Source organism: Coregonus clupeaformis, chromosome 6 (assembly GCF_020615455.1).
Source record: "Coregonus clupeaformis isolate EN_2021a chromosome 6, ASM2061545v1, whole genome shotgun sequence".
Lineage (NCBI taxonomy): Eukaryota > Metazoa > Chordata > Actinopteri > Salmoniformes > Salmonidae > Coregonus > Coregonus clupeaformis.
This window is the reverse complement of record NC_059197.1, coordinates 12,212,823-12,229,732: the sequence shown is the minus strand read 5'-3', so window position 1 is coordinate 12,229,732 and position 16,910 is coordinate 12,212,823. Positions and strand designations below refer to the sequence as shown.

General features: G+C 44.6%; 1 protein-coding gene across 5 annotated transcripts in view; it reads right to left on the bottom strand.

The window, feature by feature from the left end:
- LOC121567671 (protein CASP) overlaps window positions 1-16,910 on the bottom strand; it is a 159,557-nt gene that overhangs the window by 124,154 nt on the left and 18,493 nt on the right. For all 5 annotated transcript variants that reach the window (XR_006001147.2, XM_041877873.2, XM_041877874.2 and 2 more), the window contains exon 2: window positions 4,707-4,817. Coding sequence is in view for 4 of the 5 variants with exons in the window: in XM_041877873.2 (XP_041733807.2) it covers window positions 4,707-4,817 (111 nt within the window). In the remaining variant the exon portion in view is untranslated. The remainder of the gene's footprint in view (window positions 1-4,706; window positions 4,818-16,910) is intronic.

Below are 16,910 nucleotides of genomic sequence, written 5' to 3'. Positions count from 1 at the left end.
GAACAGGGAGTACAGGAGGGGACTGAGCACGCACCCCTGAGGGCCCCCATGTTGAGGATCAGCGTGGCAGATGTGTTGTTCCCTACCCTTACCACCTGGGGGCAGCCCGTCAGGAAGTCCATGATCAAGTTGCAGAGGGAGGTGTTTAGTCCCAGGATCCTTAGCTTAGTGATGAGCTTTGAGGGCACTATGGTGTTGAACGCTGAGCTGTAGTCAATGAATAGCATTCTCACGTAGGTGTTCCTCTTGTCCAGGTGGGAAAGGGCAGTGTGGAGTGCAATAGAGATTGCTTCATCTGTGGATCTGTTGTGGCGGTATGCAAATTGGAGTGGGTCTAGGGTTTCTGGGATAATGGTGTTGATGTGAGCCATGACCAGCCTTTCAAAGCACTTCATGGCTACAGACGTCAGTGCTACGGGTCAGTAGTCATTTAGGCAGGTTATCTTAGTGTCCTTGGGCACGGGGACTATGGTCAGGGACATGTTGAAAATGTCAGTGAAGACACTTGCCAGTTGGTCAGCACATGCTCGGAGTACACGTCCTGGTAATCCGTCTAGCCCTGCGGCCTTGTGAATGTTGACCTGCTTAAAAGTCTTACTCACATCGGCTACGGAGAGCGTGATCACATAGTCATCCGGAACAGCTGGTGCTCTCATGCTTGCCTCAAAGCGAGCATAGAAGTGGTTTAGCCCGTCTGGTAGGCTTGTGTCATTGGGCAGCTCGCGGCTGTGCTTCCCTTTGTAGTCTGTAATAGTTTTCAAGCCCTGCCACATCCGACGAGCGTCAGAGCCGGTGTAGTACGATTCAATCTTAGTCCTGTATTGACTCTTTGCCTGTTTGATGGTTCGTCTGAGGGCATAGCGGGATTTCTTATAAGCGTCCGGGTTAGAGTCCCGCTCCTTGAAAGCGGCAGCTCTACCCTTTAGCTCAGTGCGGATGTTGCCTGTAATCCACGGCTTCTGTTTGGGGTATGTACGTACGGTCACTGTGGGGATGACGTCATCGATGCACTTATTGATGAAGCCAGTGACTGATGTGGTGTACTCCTCAATGCTATCTGAAGAATCCCGGAAAATTTTCCAGTCTGTGCTAGTAAAACAGTCCTGTAGCTTAGCATCTGCGTCATCTGACCACTTTTTTATTAACTGAGTCACTGGTGCTTCCTGCTTTAGTTTTTGCTTATAAGCACGAATCAGGAGGATAGACTTATGGTCAGATTTGCCAAATGGAGGGCGAGGGAGAGCTTTGTATGCGTCTCTGTGTGTGGCGTAAAGGTGGTCTAGAGTTTTTTTCTCCTCTGGTTGCACATTTAACATGCTGGTAGAAATTAGGTAGAACGGATTGAAGTTTCCCTGCATTAAAGTCCCCGGCCACTAGGAGCGCTGCCTCTGGATGAGCGTTTTCCTGTTTAGTTATGGCCTTATACAGCTCATTGAGTTCAATCTTAGTGCCAGCATTGATTTGTGGTGGTAAATAGACAGCTATGAAAAATATAGATGAAAACTCTCTTGGTAAATAGTGTGGTCTACAGCTTATCATAAGATACTCTACCTCAGTCGAGCAAAACCTTGAGACTTCCTTAGTATTTGATTTTGTGCACCAGCTGTTGTTTACAAATATACACAGACCGCCACCCCTTGTCCTACCGGAGTCAGCCATTCTATCCTGCCGATGTAGCGTATATCCCGTCAGCTGTATATTGTCCATGTCGTCGTTCAGCCACGACTCTGTGAAACATAAGATATTACAGTTTTTAATGTCCCGTTGGTAGGATAACCGTAATATTAGGTAATCTAATTTATTTTCAAATGATTGAACATTGGCTAATAGGATTGATGGAAGAGGCAGTTTACTCGCTCGCCGTCGGATCCTTACAAGGCACCCCGACCTACGTCCACGATATCTCCGTCTCTTTCTCATGCGAATGACGGGGATTTGGGCCTTGTCTGGTGTCTGTAGGATATCCTTCGCGTCCGACTCGTTGAAGAAAAAATCTTTGTCCAATACGAGGTGAGTAATCGCTGTCCTGATATCCAGAAGCTCTTTTTGGTTATAAGAGACGATGGCAGAAACATGATGTACAGAATAAATTACAAATAACGCGAAAAAACACACATAATAGTACAATTGGTTAGAGGGCTGTAAAACGGCAGCCATCTTCTCCAGCGCCATCTACTGTTTGCAAACAATGTAAAAAAATACAAAAAACATTGAGTTAATAAAGCCACATACAAACATGGTCTTTTTTTTTTTTTTGAGTAAGGCAGCTCCAAAATGCAGGTGTTTTAGCCTAGCTCAGTGCTTTCTGTGGTGGTGGGGCAGCCAGTGGAAAATACGGAGCGTAGGTGTTGGTAATGTTCTCTAGTTGCTCCGTGATTGGCTCAGTGTTCTGTCACTCATGGGGACACTACTTCACCGCCAAATCTAAGGGTAGAGCTCGAAAATTAAAGCCCCTTGGGTGCTGCCATAGAGTTACATTAGAAGTGCCCATCCAAGAATGCTCAAGGTCATTGGACACAGATAAAATGTCAAATCACATTATATCTACAGTAGCTTTGATTGGACTGATCATGTCAAAATCTTAGCTAGCAGTCATCATCATGAATCAAGTCGACAATCCTACTGGCAAATCCTTTTTAATCCTTGTCATAAGAAGATAAATAATTAATCGAAATTATAGATAAAACGTTTTGGTGCTCATCGGCCATAAACATTCCACAACAAGTTGGAAATAGCAAATTCAACAATGAGTGGTTTGGAAGGAATCAGTGGCTATCTGCAAGCATTGCAAAGCAATCACTAGCCTGCTATTCAGTGGAGTGGCTGTGTGGTCCCAAATCTGGGATCAAGGGTCCCTTTTCCAAATTTTAAATGATAAACATTCAACATTGGCCATGCTGTCAACGAAGCATGATTTGTGCCATGCTCAAAACAACTGTTAACTCGGAACTGCGAAAACTTGACTTCAGTGAGTTCAAGACAACTGGGAACTCGGGGGGGGGAAGAACGGGCTCCGACTGGGAAAATACGTTCTGAACGGTCATCCAACTCGGAATTGTAAATCCGGAACTCGGGACTCTTTCTAGAGCTACGACCTGAAGATCACTGACGTCATCATGATTCGACCTTGCGCCACCTCCCTGTTCAAGTGAGCACAGCACAACAAGGTGATTCCCAAAATGTATTGTATGCTGCTGCATAAATGATGTAATATGCCAGGGAGATGTGTATACTGTAGCTAAGAAAGTAATACTAAGTGTATGTTGTGTAGTAAGCTGTTAGTGGCCCATGTGCCTCACCCTTATAATTTGGTCTATTTTCCCCTCTTAATTTTGCCTACTGTTCTGACTTGGTGGTGCACATGTAGCCTATAGCCTGTTTTAGAGAAATGTAATCATCAAATATTGTAAGAGCTTTCATTGTCTGCTTATATGCCCCCTTTATTTATCCTACGGTTCTGACTTGGTGTACAGGGAGAACACTGTAAGAACGGCCCATGTTCTGAATTCTGTTGCTGTACATTTCAAAAGTGCTGAACAAATAGTTATATTGACTACGTCAGTCCCAGCTCGCACGTTAATGTCTTAATCAAAATTACGGATTGCCTCTTTTCTGCTTGTCATCCCCTTATGCCATAGTTTGTACATCTCAATTGTTAGTAGAAACCACATTTGTTTAAGCAAGTCAGCCATATCAGCTATGTTTTTTTTAAAGGCAGTAAATGAGGCTGAATGAACTGTTTCGCTGCCAGACAAGGCTCCGCTGATAGCCAGGTGTAGCAGTGGTAAGGTGTTGGGACTGCTGTTGGGACTCTGCTGTTGAGACAGCTTTATGAAGGCCATTACAGTTTGTGGGCACCGTTTGTCACCATTATAGTGTAATTCATGTATTGTTTAGTGGCTTTGCTGGCATGCATCCCACATGTATATATTTTTTTGCCCCACCAAGATTTACATGCAAAAATTGCCACTGAACACACAGTAGAATTCGATGGCTATTACTCATTCTTACATGTTCAATGTTTGATCTGCTTTTGAAAGCAGAAGTCGAAACATTATTGGCATTGTTGAATTCAATTTTCATAATAGAACTAATGGTTTGGTTAGCTAAACTAGCAAGTCTGTTTGTTCTGTTACCATGGCAACTACTGGATCTATCCAGTAAACTTGCTAGCTAATTCAGTGGATGTTGAACACATTTCTACCTGCAAATGAACACATTTCTAGCAGCAAATGTGTTAAATTAAAGCCATGGTATAAAAGGGATAATCAACTCAGGGCTTTATGCGATCTCTGTGTTTGAACAATTAAGTTGCCTTGGAAACACACAATACCCAGGGGCATCGCCGGGAGAAACAAGACAGACAGAATTCCCTCATGATTCCACTCAGCAGGAATGTCACATAACACATTTAAACACAGATAAAGAACATGTCATTCAATTCAGACTGGGGGGTAAAAAGGAAGCACTATTTTGGGAACTTTGCATGTCTATATTTCCCAGTCCTCCTCCGGGGAAGATGGTACTGCTCTGTGTCAGCTGTTAAGGTCAGCCTAGCTGTATGGAGAAGGTGATACGTTCTATATCCATAAGTGTCCAGATATCCGTGACCTTTCATACGTTTAAATCCTTCTAAAACTGTAAATGTGATTTATGGATTCAAATAGAGCATTTAAAATGTGTGTGTGTGTGCGTGCGCGCGTCACCTCTGGTGTGTTCTTCTTGAAGTCGCGGCTCTGGTCGATTAGTTTCTTCCTGGACTGTTCGCTCTCATCCTGTCTGTTGGCTAGCTGTGTGGCGGTGGTGTCTAATTCTCTCTGAAAACACACACACAGATGTTGTTAAGAGACACTGTAGGATTAGGGCTTTGATTTGAGATTGGGTAGCAGAATAAAAAACAGACAATTACACTACCGTTCAAAAGTTTGGGGTCACTTAGAAATGTCCTTGTTTTCCATGAAAATATACATGAAATGAGTTTGAATAGGAAATATAGCAAAATGAATAGGACATGTAGTCATTGACAAGGTTAGAAATAATGATTTTTAATTGAAATAATAGTGTCCTTCAAACTTTGCTTTTGTCAAAGAATCCTCCATTTGCAGCAATTACAGCCTTGCAGACCTTTGGCATTCTAGTTGTCAATTTGTTGAGGTAATCTGAAGAGATTTCACCCCATGCTTCCTGAAGCACCTCCCACAAGTTGGATTGGCTTGATGGGCACGGTCAAGCTACTCCTACAACAGCTCAATAGGGTTGAGATCCGGTGACTGTGCTGGCCACTCCATTATAGACAGAATACCAGCTGACTGCTTCTTCCCTAAATAGTTATTGCATAGTTTGGAGCTGTGCTTTGGGTCATTGTCCTGTTGTAGGAGGAAATTGGCTCTAATCAAGCGCCGTCCACAGGGTATGGCATGGCGTTGCAAAATGGAGTGATAGCCTTCCTTCTTCAAGATCCCTTTTACCCTGTACAAATCTCCCACATTACCACCACCAAAGCACCCCCAGACCATCACATTGCCTCCACCATGCTTGACAGATGGCATCAAGCACTCCTCCAGCATCTTTTCATTTGGTCTGCGTCTCACAAATGTCTCACACCTCAAACTTCGATTCGTCTGTTCATAACACTTTTTTCCAATCTTCCTCTGTCCAGTGTCTGTGTTATTTTGCCCATCTTTTATTTTTATTGGCCAGTCTGAGATATGGCTTTTTCTTTGCAACTCTGCCTAGAAGGTCAGCATCCCGGAGTCACCTCTTCACTGTTGACGTTGAGACTGGTGTTTTGCGGGTACTATTTAATGAAGCTGCCAGTTGAGGACCTGTGAGGTGCCTGTTTCTCAAACTAGACACTCTAATGTATTTGTCCTCTTGCTCAGTTGTGCACCGGGCCTCCCACTCCTCTTTCTATTCTGGTTAGAGCCAGTTTGCGCTGTTCTGTGACGGGAGTAGTACACAGCGTTATACGAGGTCTTCAGTTTCTTGGCAATTTCTCGCATGGAATAGCCTTCATTTCTCAGAACAAGAATAGACTGACGAGTTTCAGAAAAAAGTTATTTGTTTCTGGCCATTTTGAGCCTGTAATCGAACCCACAATTGCTGATATAATATAATATAATATAATATGCCATTTAGCTTTTATCCAAAGCGACTTACAGTCATGTGTGCATACATTTTTACGTATGGGTGGTCCCGGGGATCGAACCCACTACCCTGGCTTTACAAGCGCCATGCTCTACCAATTGAGCTCCAGGCACTCAACTAGTCTCAATAAGTTTTATTGCTTCTTTAAATCAGCACAACAGTTTTCAGCTGTGCTAACGTAATTGTAAAAGGGTTTTCTAATGATCAATTAGCCTTTTAAAATGATAAACTTGGATTAGCAAACACAACGTGCCATTGGAACACAGGACTGATGGTTGCTGATAATGGTCCTCTGTACGCCTATGTAGATATTCCATTGAAAATCAGCCGTTTCCAGCTACAATAGCCATTTACAACATTAACAATGTCTACACTGTATTTCTGATCAATTTGATGTTATTTTAATGGACAAAAAAATTGCTTTTCTTTCGAAAAAAAGGACATTTCTAAGTGACCCCAAACTTTTGAACGGTAGTGTATGTTTCACCCCTCAGCTGAAGAGCAGACCACCCCTCAGCTGAAGAGCAGACCACCCCTCAGCTGAAGAGCAGACCACCCCTCAGCTGAAGAGCAGACCACCCCTCAGCTGAACTCTGCTGACACAGCATCATTGGCATGGGAAGACAACTTTATGACATTCCATGCCAAGAAAAGCTAGTCTATGCAATGCCACTGCTATTCTATAATGTTAGAGCAGCCTATTCCAGACCACACTGTGCCACCCTCCCACAGTCCATACACAGCACCTGCCAACCCTCTCAGTGGTCTTGACAGGTGCCCTCTCCTCGGTGGTCTGGACAGGAGCCCTCTCCTCGGTGGTCAGCTATTTTACTGTGCTATGAATAGATCTTTATGAGTTTCTCCAGCCGGGCCAAATCCTGACAATGATGTGTCATTGTGTGTTTTGTCTCTGTAGTATTTTCACCTCTCCTCTCCTCTCCTCTCCTCTCCTTCCCCTCCTCTCCTCTCCTCTCCTCTCCTTCCCCACCTCTCCTCTCCTACCTCTCCTCTCCTTCCCCACCTCTCCTCTCCTCTCCTTCCCCACCTCTCCTCTCCTCTCCTTCCCCACCTCTCCTCTCCTCTCCCCACCTCTCCTCTCCTCTCCTCTCCTTCCCCACCTCTCCTCTCCTCTCCTCTCCTCTCCTCTCCCTCTCCTCTCCTCTCCTCTCCTCTCCTCTCCTCTCCTCTCCTCTCCTCTCCTCTCCTCTCCTCTCCTCTCCTCTCCTCTCCTCTCCTCTCACCCAGGAAAGTGATTATGCCGCTGGTCATTATGCTAACACATAACTAATAACTTGAATATTAAGTTATTTATTTTACACACATTACCATAAGGGCCCATAGAGGCCAATCTAGAGCATCTCTAGACACTCAAAAACCCACACACACCTAATTTCCGTCTAGACTCCTGCAATGGGAATATCAGTATAGAGTTTCCCATCAAAATAAATGACAAATCCTAACCACCCATCCTATTCTATTCTATTCTATCCTAGATCCATCTCTTCCCAGTCCAGATCCCAGTGGGTGTAAAGCCAGACTGATCCCTCAGGTCTAGAGTCCTCTTACATAACTAACCAGAAACCACACCCCTGTGTCTAGCCTATAGAAGGCTTTCCCAAACAACGGTCCTGAGGTCCCCCCCTTTTGGTTTTTGCCCTAGCACTACACAGCTGATTCAAATAATCAAAGCTTGATGATGAGTTGGTTATTTGAGTCAGCTGTGTAGTGCTAGGGGCAAAAACCAAAACTTGCACCGAGAGGGGGCCCCAGGACCAGGTTTGGGAAACCCTGGCCTTTAGTATGTCTCTACACTGACAAAGCATTCATTACATTTACAGGTGTTAAGAGCTCCACTTTCATGATTTTACAAAGTTCACATAGGCAACGAGTTGACTGTGATCCCGTGTGATCTGTACAGTAGGTAACTAGCCAATTAACCCTCCTCCACCAACCTCTCTGATCTGATTGGTACGCCAACACAAAGGGCCAATAAGAGCTGTGTAATACGTGTCCGAGGCTCGTCTGTCTCAGTCTCAGAGCAGCAGGGCTTGGCCAGGCTGGTCAGTCTCAGAGCAGCAGGGCTTGGCCAGGCTGGTCAGTCTCAGAGCAGCAGGGCTTGGCCAGGCTCGTCAGTCTCAGTCTCAGAGCAGCGGGGCTTGGCCAGGCTCGTCAGTCTCAGAGCAGCAGGGCTTGGCCAGGCTCGTCAGTCTCAGAGCAGCAGGGCTTGGCCAGGCTCGTCAGTCTCAGAGCAGCAGGGCTTGGCCAGGCTCGTCAGTCTCAGAGCAGCAGGGCTTGGCCAGGCTCGTCAGTCTCAGAGCAGCAGTGCTTGGCCAGGCTCGTCAGTCTCAGAGCAGCAGGGCTTGGCCAGGCTCGTCAGTCTCAGAGCAGCGGGGCTTGGCCAGGCTCGTCTGTCTCAGTCTCAGAGCAGCAGGGCTTGGCCAGGTTCATTTCGTCGGCCACAAATGCTGCTGGAACAGATTACCGATGTTCCCTAGAGAGACTGCAGCCACAACACAGCCAAAACACTACCAGACATAGGCTGTAGCTTTACGGCAGGGAGAGATATAGCCTCGACTAGAGAGGGAGGAGGAGGGACAGATGGACAGAGGGGCTGAAAGAGAGTAAACAGGAACAGAATTATGCGTTTTTTCATGGGGGAAAAAATAAATACACAAAAGACCTAAAATGGTTCTTATTGTCATTTCTGCTTCAGACTAATGTTGTGCTTCAGTTGCACTTCTCCACTCGGATGAGACGATGAGAATTCTCTAATGCAGACAGCGCTCAAGACTGATGTTCTCCGGTACTTTTCTCGGTCTAGCCTACTTTTCTCCGGTAAATGCAAGATTAACTTCAAGCAAAACATTAGGAAATGCAGCTGCTTACATTCTTTCTATGATTAACATTAGAAATATGATGGCCATGCATCGTTTTTGCAAAAAAATACCTTGCATTTTCATTGTACGCTCAACTTACTTGTGTGGCTGCTAGACAAATAGCTTCAAACAGCTTCACAGAAGTACAGTGCTATTTTCTGCCGAATGTGTTGCACTAATGTATGTTTCTGCGACGGAAAACAGTTGCACGTCTCTGATCACTCAATTGAAGAAAATAAAAAAACACTTGACTTTCAATATAAAACTAAGGTGAAATGGGTTAAAACGCAGATTGTTTGATGGTGTGCGTTTTGAAAATACAGATTTCTGTACTCTAACGCGACCCCTGGTAAAGGAGTGTGTGATGTTGACAGGACCACGAGGACTTCTGCTAAACCACAGAATCTAGATATCATTTGAACGTCTTGGTTTCCTTCCACGAGGTCTCAACGCTATGCAAAGTACCAGTTATACCAGGAAATCTCCTTCTGGGTCACCACTTCCTAGTTTGGCCTGTAGGCTACTGCCTTCTACTCCAACTCAAGTGCAAACACATTGTGTTCACATGAATTAGGCATAATCACACGGGCCTGCATCAATATGGATTCAAGCGAGGCGGAGAGGACACGCTTATTATTTCAAGTGACCATTAAAACAGAATCTGATTTAACCCTCCCCCCACCACACACACACACGGGGTGCTGCCAAAGCCTAATTCATTCCTCATAACGATAATGTATTCACAACACTGAATTAAACTCAGGGCTAGTACAGAATAACATTAGAATGTACAGAACAGGTTTTTTGTTACTGTGAGAGAATGGACGGCCTTTTAGAAGGGTGGTTGTAGAGCAACAAAGGACTGAGGCGCCGTAAAGGGGTTGTGACCCTCACCCCAAGCAAGGGGAATCTACTCAGGTCACGGTGTGCTGTAGTATAATAATAATAATAATAATATGCCATTTAGCAGACGCTTTTATCCAAAGCGACTTACAGTCATGCGTGCATACATTTTTACGTATGGGGTGGTCCCGGGGATCGAAACCCACTACCCTGGCGTTACAAGCGCCGTGCTCTACCAATTGTGCTACAGGTTATATGCTAGGGATGTAATGATTCACCTATAGGCATCGGTCCCCGGGTTCAAATCCTTAAGATGCGAGTGCGTCGGTCCGCGGGAGCCCAAACCGATCCAGATGAAGCGTGCATAGGTAAGAAAACCTAAGGTGCGAATCACCGGTTCACTAATGTTTTTTTTTACTCATATAATTGTTTTCCTGCCTTGTTCCGAAAATACCTCTAATCTGTTGAGACTGAATTGATGCGTCCCTCTCCTTCAGCCTATCAAACCTTTCTGCATGTATAATAATAATAATAATAATAATAATAATAATAATATGCCATTTAGCAGACGCTTTTATCCAAAGCGACTTACAGTCATGCGTGCATAATTTTTTTTTGTGTATGGGTGGTCCCGGGGATCGAACCCACTACCTTGGCGTTACAAGCGCCGTGCTCTACCAGCTGAGCTACAGAGGACCACGTATTAAATGAATCTACAAGTCAGATAACTGTGAGCACAGTGTGGGAGACGCAGCTGCTGGCGCCGACCAGAGGTAGGCCTACCCTCTGTTCTAACATTCGTAGGCGACATCTGCAGGCGCCTTCAGCATTCAGACGTTTGTTAAATGGCTTTCGCAATATTAAATTGAGGGACAACCAACGTAAATTTGCTGGGTCATGGTTACCAAATGCGCTGTAGAAAATGGTGTTTTACCAGCAGAGCTGTGTAGGTTACCGGAGAGGACACAACTCACATCTAACTGCTGATTGGGGCTATTCGACTGCCAGGTTCTCCGTACGAAATATTTTTCGTAGTTCTGCTTTAAAAACAGTCAGTGCATTTGGTGATCTTTACATGAAGAGGGGAAACTCGTTAAGGAATCTATTTAATCCATTTAGAATTAAGGCTGTAACAACAAAAACGTGGAATAAGTCAACGGTTATGAATACTTTGAAGGCTCCCTCTTTCTCTTCACAGATGGAAGCGTTTCCTCTCAGATGCCTGAGTGGTGTGGTAAGACCGTAGTGGAGGAGTCAGGTGGTTTATCCCCCCCCCTTCCGTCTCCCCCATTCTGCTCCACTTCCAACCTGCTCTCAGTGCATCAGACTAAACCACGGCTGATATGGGGGGGGGTTAGCGAGTCACAGACTAGGTTACACCCCCACAGAACAGAAGACAGGAGATAAGAGACTAGCAGTAACCACAGAGAGCCGAGCGTGGGCTGACTTGTCATCCCCTCATATAGAGACAGGTGATGAGCCACAGCTGCCTAGAACACCAATCTACTAGATCTGTCACACCCTAAGCTAGTAGGTGAACCATCTTGGTCTGTTCGCATGGAGGCAAACTTTCATTTCACCAACGACCTTTCCACAGACATCTCATACTGACGGTGATTGGCCTCTGCCACGGTTTCATTTGTGTGAGCGGTAAACCTCAGGTTATTGCTGTGGAAAAGGGCTTGTCAGAGAGTGCGAGTGCTGTGCTGGCTAGCCTGTCTACGGTCGTGTCTGCATTTGAACACTTACGAGACGACTTCTGCTATCAGAATACGAAGATCGCATTGAAAAGACGACGTTAGACGCAACAAACGTCGCTTTGTGGTCTGATTGTGTTCAGATCTGTCTGACCACTTCAGGAGGTGGTCAGGGATGCATTGTGTTCAGATCTGTCTGACCACTTCAGGAGGTGGTCAGGGATGCATTGTGTTCAGATCTGTCTGACCACTTCAGGAGGTGGTCAGGGATGCATTGTGCACGGATTTCTCCTCAGTCTGGACGCAATCAGGCTACCGAAAGTGCATACAGTGGGCGATGTCATCAGCACTCCTCCCACAAGTCATCAGCACTCCTCCCACAAGTCATCAGCACTCCTCCCACAAGTCATCAGCACTCCTCCCACAAGTCATCAGCACTCCTCCCACAAGTCATCAGCACTCCTCCCACAAGTCATCAGCACTCCTTCCACAAGTCATCAGCACTCCTCCCACAAGTCTCCAGAAAATGTGTGTTTTGGGACTGAGAGGCACCTTTTCAATATAGCGTTGGAGGACATACATTCCTAGCACGTGAGGAACGTGTTTGCTGGCCTCATAAATACTAGCCAGCTAGCTAATATTTAGAAAAACAGTTACAGTTATGCTAACCCGTTTGCAATCCCTTTAGCGTTGCCTGCTAGCTTGCTACAGAGGTTAGCTGGCTAGTTAGCTACAGTAGTTAGCTACTGCCATCAGTTTAGCCTATTCCACCATCTGGCATTTGAATATAGCGCATGAAAAGGGAATCCGGACACACTGTGGACACGGTAGACATTTCAATGTAGGTGTAGACGCAATGACGCGTTCTGAATCTTTTATGATCAGAATACTAAAGCTGCATGAAATGTCAAGTTTAGACACGGCCCCAGGAGGCTGCGGGCCCTTAGCGATGTAGCTAGTAGCAGAGCTGTGGTTTGTTTGGTCTATTGCTAACACAGATCCATATCTGCCATCAGATCTTACTAAACCCAGGACCAAACCCAGGACTAAACCCAGGACCAAACCCAGGACTAAACCCAGGACCAAACCCAGACATTAGTTCATACAGCTAGTTTGAAGCTTTATTAGATACACCTGGTATACCACCGTCCAACCAAATGCTTACTTACAGGTTCCATCTCAATGCAACACCCAGTATCTCTATTTACACATCATCTCTTGCACATCTATCATTCCAGTGTTTGTAACTATTTTGCACTATGGCCTATTTTATTGCCTTACCTCCATAACTTACTACATTTGCACACACTGTATATATATATTTTCTGTTGTATTTTTGACTTTATGTTTTGTTTTACCCCATATGTAACTCTGTGTTGTTGTTGTTTTTAAATCGCACTGCTTTGCTTTATCTTGGCCAGGTCGCAGTTGTAAATGAGAACTTGTTCTCAACTGGCTTACCTGGTTAAATAAAGGTGAAATAAAAAAAATAAAAGACAAGAATACGATCATAAAATAAATGGCTCTGTAGAATATAATAAAATTTTTAGCATAAGACTTTCTGAGCAAATAAAGTAATAATTAACATAAAAAAGCGAAGTCTAGCAGGAACCGACAAGACGCCCTCCTCAGCTCGGCCATATTTCTATTACCACTTCTTAAATGACAGATTGTGTTGTTTTATTCAGACAGTATAGTTCGCTCTGATAATGCCCTCCTCTAAATTATTAAATCATCTCTCAATCAGAATCATAACGTTCTAGAAGATACTTTTTTTCAGTAAAGAAGACTTTGCAGGGGGAATTGACACGGAGGGTGACGTTAGCTATGTGTCCATGAACTTGCCCAGTGAATTTTTGTCGACATTTAGAAAGTTTGCATAGAAAATAGACGCGACAACTGCCTGTTACGGTGCGTTTCACGGAACTATCCTGTGTCAATAAAAACACCTGGACGTACAGTGTTGAATAAAAACACCTGGACGTACAGTGTTGAATAAAAACACCTGGACGTACAGTGTTGAATAAAAACACCTGGACGTACAGTGTTGAATAAAAACACCTGGACGTACAGTGTTGAATAAAAACACCTGGACGTACAGTGTTGAATAAAAACACCTGGACGTACAGTGTTGAATAAAAACACCTGGACGTACAGTGTTGAATAAAAACACCTGGACGTACAGTGTTGAATAAAATTGAAGTTGTTTAAGTGTTTCCATTACCCATTTAGGCATATTGCGCATTAATAAAAATGCCCTCCCACCTATCTGTTTACTGTCTCAGGTAGCCCGCGAAAGCCAGCATGGAAAGAAAAAAAGCAATAATTGACTAATATTTGCCACATTCTAATAATTCCCATGTGCCAACATATCGCCACGGTGAAACTCGCACTCCTGTAGATCTGAAATAATCGTATGGTGAAACTTGCCAGCCAACCAGAAGAGTAAGGCGAAGCTATTCAGGCATTCTTGAAAGTCTGGACAATCCTTGTCCAGCAAAGAAACATTATTTTATAGTTGAAACGTTGATTTGGAAAGCAGTAGGCATTTAGAATTAAATGTGGAGTGAAGCTTTACAGTTAGGTTATGACATCACGTGCCCCCGCGTACCTTCAAAATTATTCGGCATTAATAATTTATTTAAAATAAACACAGTTTCCATCATTTGTCGCAAATAAAGAAAGTTAGACAAAAGAAAAAATCCACCCGTCGAACGTTGTTGATCTTTAGAAAATGTCTCCTATATCTGCCGTCTCCATTACACGTGTCGGAATGATTTTTTTTTTTTGTGACACTGCTTTTGTCGAATAAACCCAGGTCAATGGTATCCTGCCTACTGACAATGAGGGTTCATTGAGTTTCCTCGCCTGACTTCGAGAATTAACTGACTGTGGAGCAGAGAGAGTCTAAAACAAGTGCAATGGATTGTTTCAGGTAACAAGCAATGAGCTTAATTGATGATACCTGTCTGACCCATCGCTGTGCTATTAGTATGTTGGTACAGAGATATTGACCTAATGTGTCTGCTAGCGGATACTGGCTCACAGGAGAAGATGTGATATGGGCCAATAGCAGGAAGTGAGTAGGATGGTTTTAGTATGGAGGAGGTATAACAGAGGGTTGTGGGTCATAGGTGGTGAGGGGAGGCTGGAGAGGGAAACAGCCAGGGGTAATTCATCCTCAAAAGAGCTAGATTTTTCATTCCTGCGTTTACAGAGTGGAACGGCTAGGATATTGAGATCTGAGATGGGATCAGAGGGTAGTGATATGTTTCAACAACAATAAAGACCACAAATTACAAATAGAGGCTTCCTCTCTCTACCGAGAGAGGAGAGACAGAGACAGAGACAGAGACAGAGACAGAGACAGAGAGAGAGAGAGAGAGAGAGACAGACAGAGAGAGAGAGAGAGAGAGAGACAGACAGACAGAGACAGAGAGAGAGACAGAGAGACAGAGAGCGAGAGAGAGAGACACAGAGACACAGAGACACAGAGAGACAGAGACAGAGAGACAGAGAAAGAGAGAGAGAGACAGACAGAGAGACAGAGACAGAGAGACAGAGAGAGAGAGAGAGACAGAGAAAGAGAGAGAGAGAGAGAGACAGAGACAAAGAGAGAGAGAGAGACAGAGAGACAGAGAGACAGAGAGAGAGAGAGAGAGAGAGAGAACCATCGCGCCTCTACATCCATCCTGCCGAAAAGCCATTCTGTGTCACTGAGAGGAGAATGGAGATGGGCGTACAGATATGGGGCAAAACAAATGGAAAATGGGTGAAGGGAGAGGGAGCTATGGGGATTAGTCAGCTCCAGATGAGAAGCAGAGCACACTGGGATCAAGTTGACCCTAAAGTGTAAATCTGGGTCCCCTGTAGTTCTGATAGTCCATTAATACTCTATCCCCAATCATAACGCTCATCACTGGGAAGGATTAGAGCAAAACGTAAGCCTACCTCAGATGAGAGAATAACACCCTAAACATAGTCTCCTTTACACCATGGAGGTGTAGTCAGTCACACAATGGTCAATAGATGAAGTTTGCCATAGTTACAGAAGGCAGGAAGTGGAAGTGTTCTCATAAAGGCTTTGAGTGCTCATGAGAAACACAACAGACAGAAAATACCTTTCCTGCTGCAAGAAAGTGATCGACTTTTCAAATCAGTGTGTGATCCTCCTCTCGCTCATTCTGACTGGCCTCCTCTCCCAGCTCCCCACATCTGCAGTTAATCAGCGAGGGCCCTGGGAGTTCAGCTCTATTAATAACCATGAGGCTAAACTCAGGGTCGGCCAACACAGTCCCCGTGGGCTGCCTGGTCCTCCCTCTATCATAGGCTTAAGTCGTCCGCATGCTTCCCAGCCGAAACAGTTCGTTAGAGTTTGTGCATATAGAGTGTTATGATGAAATGTTGTGAAATTGTTGTTTGTTTTGGTCTTCTGTGAGTTTTTTTGGGGCAGTCGGGCACATGCATACAAAATGACTCGTTTTCATGCAAATGTTGTTTTCATAGAAAAATACTGCACCAAACATCTTAGTTAGATGTCATATTGCGCGACTCAATACCATTTCCATGCATTAGGACACCGCTACAGCAACGCGTCGATAGCGACAGTTGACTTTTTTTTTTTTTTTTTAAGTGAGGCATCAGAAGCCTCTGTATCTTTTTTTCAGACAGAATTCTGCTCCTGCATAGAATGTTCGGTATTGTTTCCCTGACAACAATAAACGTTGCCGATTGATGTGTTGCTTTTCTGCAGTTTTTTTTTTATGGTAGGGTTCTCTACTGAATGTATTGATAAGTCATTATATTTAATAAACTTCAATGTACTTTTCTTAGGAGCGAGTGGTGTGCGCACAGGCAGCAGGCAGGCAGGAATTTGATTGATCGTTCTGGTCGCCTAGTGATGGGCGATAGTCCCGCTTATTACTTTACAGACAGGCTAAATGCCCGTTCAGTGGCTCTTCCAAACTATCTCCAGAGGGTTCGTGGCGGCATTTAAAACGCTGTATTGTACCCTTTCAGACCAACAAACATGGAGTAGCCGAGGTGCTTTCAAGGCGCCACAATCCATATGTCTGAAAGGGGTATGATGAAAGATCTCTTCAGCAAAAAAACGAATTAATGACAGATTTCTTAGATTAATTCTGACTATTTTGAGGAAGCGTATACAGGCTACGGCGGTCTCAAAATGGACAAAGGGGTCTTTTAAGAGAGTACGCGAGCACACTCGTTGGGTTAGGGGAGTTCGGCTAGGTGCCAGGCGAACTGAAGCATTCTGACACCTTTACCCTGCATCCCTTCTAAAGGACTAATCACATTGACAGCATGAAACCAATGACACTACTGATGC